This window comes from Candoia aspera, chromosome 9 (assembly GCF_035149785.1).
Source record: "Candoia aspera isolate rCanAsp1 chromosome 9, rCanAsp1.hap2, whole genome shotgun sequence".
NCBI lineage: Eukaryota > Metazoa > Chordata > Lepidosauria > Squamata > Boidae > Candoia > Candoia aspera.
This window is the reverse complement of record NC_086161.1, coordinates 22,851,809-22,860,041: the sequence shown is the minus strand read 5'-3', so window position 1 is coordinate 22,860,041 and position 8,233 is coordinate 22,851,809. Positions and strand designations below refer to the sequence as shown.

The 8,233-nt window shown below is 49.5% G+C and overlaps 1 protein-coding gene across 1 annotated transcript in view; it reads left to right on the top strand.

Moving 5' to 3' along the window:
* The first annotated feature begins 1,019 nt into the window (after positions 1–1,019).
* The window catches only part of ARID5A (AT-rich interaction domain 5A), a 33,080-nt gene continuing 25,866 nt past the window's right edge, over positions 1,020–8,233 (top strand). Inside the window, exon 1 of the mRNA XM_063310919.1 lies at positions 1,020–1,123. Coding sequence (XP_063166989.1) covers positions 1,120–1,123 — 4 coding nt within the window. The 5' untranslated portion in view covers positions 1,020–1,119. The remainder of the gene's footprint in view (positions 1,124–8,233) is intronic.

The following is an 8,233-nucleotide window of genomic DNA, read 5'->3' as shown; positions in this document are numbered from 1 at the left end:
CACCAGCAGACACCTGCTGGGCTGTGGGCAGACTCAGCATGGGGTCCAAAAAAGTCAAGATGGCGGCTGCAATGGTGGCATCATTGCTTTTTTTAAGGTGATGCCCCCTCCCTCCCCTTGTGGACCCCTCACTGCTTTGGTTATATGAATATTGCACACCTTGACTCAGTCCAGGCAACTCCTGGATGGGTATTATGGGCTTTGTAGTCCAACCCAAGCCAGAAGCTGCGGGTTGGGAGCAGGGTGTGCCCTTCGAGTCTAGCTGGGGGAGGCAAAGCATTGGGGCCACCCTGCTGTGGGTGGGGGCAGATCTATTATGAAGCAAATGAAGCTTAAGCTTCATGGCCCCTCATCCTGGAGGGGCCGGAGAAGCGACTTTAGTCCACATTGTTTAGAAATTTGGGGTCTGCTATCTGAGAAGGGGGTTTTAAAAAATAACAATATTAATAATATAGTGTAATAACAGTTCAAGCTTCAGGGGCCCCAAAATGTAGGTCCTCCGGCTGTGGGAGAGGAACAGGGGTACACCCCTTGGGGGCTCTGGAGCGGCCCCTTCCAAGAAGGGCTTTCAGGGTTTGCAGGGAAGCAGTCAAGAACATCCTTTTCCTAGGAATTCCTGGAATTCTGGGTCGTTGCAACGCGGGACCATCCGGATCCCGCTCAGCCGGGCTACTGGCCCTGCCAGAGGTCGGTGCATCTTGCTGGATCTTCTGGAAGCGATTCAAAATCCCCTGAGCCGTGGACTTTCATCTCTTTTCCCCTCGGAGCCGTTTAATTTCCCGCAATAATCCGCCGCTCGTCGTCGCGAGGGGGAAACGCCGCGCGCTCGGTTTCCTCTCTCTGTTTTGTTTTTCTGCTCAAGCGGCAGAAGTTGTTTTTCCCAGAACCACACTTCCCAGAATCCATTAGCCCAGGGGAGGCGCGAACCTTCCGCTTGAGGGACGGCCCTTCCGTCCAATCGCGGGGGCGCGGCGCCCGGCGGCGGCCTATCAGCCAGCAGAAGCGGGCGCCGGGCGAGAGGGTAGCGGAGCGAGCGGGTCGGTGGCTCAGTCGCGTTGCGGGCTCAGCATCACATGGGAACCGCTGGTCCCGAGCCGGGCAGGATCTGCGCTCCGGGCGATGGGTGAGCAGGCGCGCGCGGTCTTGCGTGGGGGACCCCGCCGCGGACGTCGGGGCCCCGGGGCGCGCTGAGGACTAGGAACTTGTTCGGAGGCGCCGGGTTGGTGTGCGTTTGTCGGTTGGAGTTTAGTTTTGCTGGCGGATCGTGGCCGGGGAAGGATCGGGGTGAAAAAGTTGTGACGGGGAGCGGTAAGAAATTTGGGAGGGGGCGACGGGAAGTCGATCTCCCCCCTCCCCATCCACTGTCCCCCCCCTGCCCAAAGTTTCTCTAAACTTTTTTTGGGGGGGGGTTCTTGTTTTGTTTTTGTATGAAGGCGCGTCAAACTGATGTAGGTTTCCTGATCGGTGGGATTTTGAAAAGAGGGTGAAAAAAAGGAGAAAATTCCCGTGTTTGTTGGTTGCGGCGTATATTCCGCCCCCCCGCTCGCCCCCCCCCCCGCTATTTATCATTATTACTAACTCAGCTTCTGACGCGAACAGCTGGATGACTCAAGAGCGTTTGCAACCTTGTAAAAATTCAATAACAAACCAGCTTCCCATAAATCATCCGACGACCTCTTTAGCCCTCCCCGACCTGCTCGGAAAAATACTCCGGATTCCGTGTCAATCTAATTTCTCTCCCCCCACCGCTAGTTTTTCCGTGTAAATCTGACTCCCCCCCCCCCCCATTTCCATGAAGAGCGAGAGACAAGAATGTATGTTTGTGTTTTATTTTTAGGAGCGGGTTATTTTAGTTGTGTACTCGAGAAAATCGTGTGTCAAAGAAGGTCGGGAGATGTGGGGAAAAAAATCTTTTCCTTCCTTCCTTCCTTCCTTCCTTCCTTCCTTCCTTCCTTCCTTCCTTCCTTCCTTCCTTCCTTCCTTCCTTCCTTCCTTCCTTCCTTCTTTCTTTCTTTCTTTCTTTCTTTCTTTCTTTTTCTCTTTCTTTCCCTTTTACACGGGAGAGACTTCTGACCCCAAATCTGCTTTCCCTTTTTATTTATTTATTTCCCCCCCCCCCCCACTGGCTCGGCGCACAATTATGGGCAAGAACGAACCGCCGCTGAGTTGTAAAACTCCCCGAGTTTTGCATTTCCGAGCAGGTGGACAAAAACAAAACAAAACAAAACACAACACCCGGGCGGCTTGTAGAGAGTTTCTTTTCTTCTTTCTTTTCCCTCTCGCTCTCCGGGGCGCGCAGCAGGATGGTGTGTGTTTTGTCAAGCAGCCAAATCGCTTGGAACGCGCTTGCTCGGCTGTTACAACACAACAGACCCTCCCCTCCCCTCCCCTCCCCCCCCTTCCCACACTTGGTATTCGGAACATCGTGTATGTCAACTCCGCGCACGTGATGCGGGCTTTTTGCGCCGCGCCAGCTCAGGAGCCTGGCAGTTCGCGCGGCGGTCCCTTAGTGCTTAAAAGGAACGGCGAGCGCGGCTCTCGGCTCCGCGGAGCCCGTTCTTGGGCAGCGAGGCTTTCCTGGTAATTTCGGGCGGCTTTGATCTTCCCCTCTGCCGCGAGCAGCGCCGGTTCGTCAATTTCAGCCCACCGCGCTGGTTTTTTTTTTTCAACCCGCCTTCCTGTTGCGGCTTTGTGATCTCTCGCCTGCTCGCAGCTCTTTCGCGGTGAGCGCAGGGCGACGGCCGCTTCCCTCTCCTCTCCCCACCTGTCGGTTCCCAGCAGAGGCCTTCGCGGCCAGGTCCCGCGCTGGGAAGAGTTAAAAAATGGCTTTTTTGAATGAAGCCCCTGTGACACGCGCGCGCGCACACGCACACACGCGCACGCGGGGGCGCGCTCTCCGCTCGTGTTCCTTTTGATGCTGTCACTTCCTGAAAGTCGCTTCAGCGACATTCTTTTGAAGATGCAAATGACTCCGCTGCTTCCTGCTCAGCCCAGAAGTATTTTTGCGGATTATTGCCCTTATTAAAATCCTCCCTCCCTCCCTCACCCCCCCCCCCGCCACTTTCCCCCAGAAGGTTTAAACAAAACAAAATAAAAGCACCCAATGAAGAGCACATCTGCTCCGAGGCATGTTGCTTGCTTGCTCCCTGATACAAGCAACCTTTGATGCTGGTGGAGAATGGGGGTGTGTGTGTGTTGCTGTGAAATACAATCCCTACTGTCATTTCTGGCAAAGGCAGAGCGCAAGACGTGCCAGGGAATTCTCAAAGGCCAGAAGGGGCCTGGTGTTCCAGTTTCAAATGGTGCTGGAGCCAGGAGAGGTAATTGAATAAAATTACCAGGGTTCATACTTCATTCTCCAGACTAGTGTTTTTCAACCTCGGCAACTTGAAGACCTGTGGACTTCAACTCCCAGAATTCCCCAGCCAGCTGTGCTGGCTGGGGAATTCTAGGAGTTGAAGTCCACAGGTCTTCAAGTTGCCGAGGTTGAGAAATACTGCTCTAGATAATAGAATATTCCAGCCTTACTCTATCCACCCAAGAGTAATATCAATTTATCCCATCCCAATGCTGGCTGGGGAATTGTGGGAGTCGAAGTCCACACATCTTCAAGTTGCCAAGGTTGAGAAATGCTGCTCCAGACCTTCCTCCTCATTCGATGCACACAGCAGCCATCACCAGGATTAATTTAACTGTGTTTTATGAAAGGAGCCCCATTTTCCAGGTTTACGCAAAAATAGGGTTAGTTGTAAGCCCGGCCTTTTGGCGGGGGTTACACCTTTTTGCACCAAGAGCCACCCTTGGCCTTTGAGGGTGATATCAGGGAAGCCCATGCCCCAAGGTGGGAGCATCTCAAATTTGATTGATTAAAATTAAACCAAGCTGATGAAACAGAATGGATTAGGATGGCTCTTCATGGGTTTAGTCATCTTCCCGGCCTGCTCAGTTCAATGTTACAATGAGTCTTCGGAGGACTCTTGGCTAGGAAGGGAAGAGGGTGTAGGGTGTGCTACACTGACTGATTGATTGATTGATTTTTCGAATTTATATAGCTGCCCATCTCACAAACAAGCAACTCTGGGCAGTGTTCAAAGAGCTAACAAGCAACCTTTCCCAGTGTGGCTGTGATCCCAGAAATATCTGACTCTCGATGGGTGACCACTGGCTCATGCCACAGCCTCCCTATGGTCAGTTAACAATCTACTGGCCTAATTTGCATAACATGCCAAGTTTGGTGAGTTGTCAGCTTGATTCATTTTTCGTGGGGACACTTCTGGTCCTTTAGGTGAACCTAAAGCATGGGTTTATTCAGCAATCAAGTGTTGCATGTTGCATAAGCGGGTGGCTTATGTCTGCTTGTAGAGTGTTATACCCAGATATTTATTTATTGTTGTAAGCCGCCCAGAGTCACTTGCTGAGATGGGCGGCTATAGAAATCAAATAAACAAATAAATAAACATTCCTTCCAAAGGCTGCATTCTGCTGTTACTCTAAGCTTTCCAAAGTTGGTGGGCCTTCTCTCTGACTTTGCAGAGCTCTGTGATTTAGTTTGGTCTACATGCACATGTGAGTTGATGAATAGGTACCGCTTCGGCGGGCAGGTAACGGCGTTCTGTGTAGTCATGCCGGCCACAGGACCACAGAGGAAGTGTCTACGGACAAACACCGGCTCTTTGGCTTTGAAACGGAGATGAGCACCGCCCCCTAGAGTCGGACACGACTGGACTTCATGTCAAGGGAAACCTTTACCTTTATCTAGTGGTTAAGGCAATGGGCTAGAAACTAGGAGACTGGGAGTTCTAGTCCTGCCTTAGGCATGAAAGCTGCTGGCTGGGTGACCTTGGGCCAGTCCCTCTCTCTCAGCCCAACCCACCTCACAGGGTTGTTGTTATGGGGAAAAGAGGGGGAGGAAGGAGTATTAGGGATGTTCGCTGCCTTGAGTTATTTATAAAAATGATAAAGGTGGGGTAGAAAATAAATAAATAAATACAATGATAGATAGATAGATAGATAGATAGATAAGATTTTAGCTGTTTGAATAACTTCCTCTCCATGGGAGGGGTGTAAAGGCATTTAGCCTCTATGGAGATCATGTTCAGTCATAACTGTCTTGCCAGAGGCCTCGGTGCACCTGATTTTAAGGAGCAGGCCACGGGGACTTGGTAACTTGCCTTTGTTTTTTGTTTTGGAAAAGGTGAAGTTCTCCTGAAAGTCACTGAGTTCTCTTCTTGTGACCACATTCTTCCATCCCTCTATTTCCCTGTGGGAATGAGACGCATGCTGTATCTGTCTTTCTGTAATGAAGCTGACATCCGTTAACATCCTTGAGTAGAATAGTGCAATAACATGAGAAGTTTAATAGAATCGCTTGACATTTCTGGCTCTGCCATATGGGATGAAGTCAGTGGCTGGAGATGTTGAGGAAGGATTGAACATCCTGGAAAATCCCTCCAGAGACAGAATGGCTGGTTGATCCTCTCACTTTCCAAGCTGTGCACAAGACTGGATTTGGGTCCTGTTTCCTTAGGATGCACACCATGGCTTTGCCTCACTTCTCTATAATTGGTGATTAATACCCCTCCCCACCACCACCACCCCTGCCTCCATCTATGCCTTGTTGGAAATAGATAGGCCAGCTAAGGGTGAGGCAGAGGGATTGATGTTCTCAAGAAGGGCTTGGCAGGCAAGGGCCTCCTCCCCCCCACCCCACCAGTTTTAAGAAACATGAGCTCACTGGCATTATGCCACATCTGATTTCAGTGATTCAGCCCCAATGTTTTGAAACTTGGTACTTCTCTTTAAGTGTGTGTGTGTGTGTTGTGTTTAACTTACGGGCACTGTGACAATTTTATTTCCCCCATTTCATCCCCCGATACGGTGTTTTTTTTCTTTTTCATACTTGTTTTGAAAGTTCCTTTCTGTTTTTTAAGATTACTGTCCTGACGTTGCCAATTTGTCAGACATCGTGCCTTATAAGGACTGCCTTTGTGGGTCAGATGACAGATTAATCCAGGCACTATTGGGGAAGTCATAAAAATGATGGGATTGTTGACTTCCTGCCTAATTCATCCTGGGAATTTGGTATTCAAAGATAGGCTGCCTCCCAACACCGAAATTTCCTTGGGTCTAATCTACTAGAAAAAGGCCTCTGGGCTACTGCTGGGTCTTGTGGCAGTGAGTTCCACAAGTCAAGGAAGCATTGTGGTTTTCTGTAGCCCAAATCTGCTTCATTGGGTGGCATTTGAATTAATGTATAGGGGTAATCATTTGAGCTTCCTCTTTCTCAGTTTTTAGTTGTTTTGTTCTAAAGTGGGATTGAGAGTGATGTCACAAGCACACCCCCTTTATAAATCTACTCATTGCTTCCAAAACCCTAAATCTGCTCTAGAAAGAGGACAAAAATTGGGCTGAGATTAGCACATTGCCATTTTTTTTTTTGCTGGGGTTGCAGAATTAGTCCTATTCCTGTCTCTCTATCCCAAACTGTGCGTGGAAAAGCAGTTGTTTTTTTTTGAAGCCAGCAAGGAAAGGAGAGAAGGGAAAAAAAATCCAGAAATCTGCCACAGAGTCTCCCAAGCAGCTGTTTTACAAGGGGAGGGAATTAAAAAAAGAAGACAATCCTTTACAAAAACAGGTGCCTTCCAGGATGACATATGGCAACTGTTTGCAGCGCAGGACTCTTTATTTAAAACTTTAGATAGGGGAGGTATGGAGACAGGGAGGAAGGTCAGTCCCTAAGAGTTGATCAAGGCGCTCCCTAAACCAGCTTTCCCAGCCAGGGGCTTTCCAGGTGCATGGCACTGCACTTCCCATCATCCCCAGACCCTCAGATGGTTCCCCACGTCGAGACCCATCCTTTCCCACTTCCATAGGGTGTCTCGAGTTGGCTGCTGATTTGCGGAGGGCAAAGCTTGGCTGGGGTTGATAGGGACCCATAGTCCCCAGAGCCACCAAGTTGGGAAAGTCTCTCTTCACTGTAGCAGATCGAAGAACGAGAGCTTCCGCAGGCCAGAGTGCCCGTACTTGGTTTCTCCTTTGAACCTGTGTTGCTCTGCTGATTTCCAGCAGGAGAGGAAAAATGGGGGGGGGGGGGGGGACAGGCTGAAAAGTGGGCATCTCCCACTCTCCAAAAATTGGATGCTGATGCAGTGTTTACATTTACATCCCACCTGAATACTAATCTTTTTTCCTTTTTTCCTTTTTTTCTTTTTCGCCATTTCTCCTTTCCTCTTTCTGACTTCCTTTCATCCTCTTCCAGCTTAATTTGTTCATGCCTTTTCATTCCCACTTCCTCAGATCTCTCCAGTCATCCCCTTCGCCTCTCTCTTTTTCCCTTTGGAGGTCTCCAGGGCCAGGCAAGGGGAAGGAAGGGCCCTGCCAGTCCTCTTCTTGCCTTTTTCATGTTTGCTGTAAGCCTTCCCCCCTTTTCCCCCCTCCCCCCCCACCCCGGGATCTTTTGTTCCCCCCGAACAAACTTGTCATCATGTCCAGTAATCCTCTCAAAAACTGGAGTTCCTTTAGTTGCTGTAAGCCATGATCTCATGCTTAGGAGAACATTAAACTTTTCCTTCCTTCCTTCCTTCCTTCCTTCCTTCCTTCCTTCCTTCCTTCCTTCTTCCTTCCTTCCTTCCTTCCTTCCTTCCTTCCTTCCTTTCCTTCTTTCTTTCTTTCTTTCTTTCTTTCTTTCTTTCTTTCTTTCTTTCTTCTTTCTTTCTTTCTTTCTTTCTTTCTTCTTTCTTTCTTCCCTTTGTATCTCTCTCCAGCCCAGCTCCCCTTCCCCTTCCCTTTGTACAGTATGTGAGTGTTTTGTGTACACTCCCTGACCCTTCAGGGGAGAGAGTGACACACAAACCGATTTAGCAAACATGAGCTGAAAGTGGATGCGGGGGCAGAAATAGTTAGAAACAATTTTGTGCTTGGCTTCCTGTTGTTGGAGAGAGCTCAAGAGAAAGAAATTGAATAGGGCAGCGAGACCATTTTGCACCCTGGAAGTTGGGCTCCTTAGGGATCTATTAAACAGTGGTGCATTAAGATGGCTCAGGTTACTTAATTATGGAGTAGATCCCTACATCGTGACTAGGCCTCGTTTTATCCAAGGAATGTTGATATTTTGAGAAGGGGACAAAGGAAGTTAAACGGGCCCAAGTTGGCCCCTTGCTGCGTGGGCCAGGTGCTGATCTTCGAGCCTTTACTGGACTTTGCCTACTTGGAGGACAGATCTTCCACTCCTGTA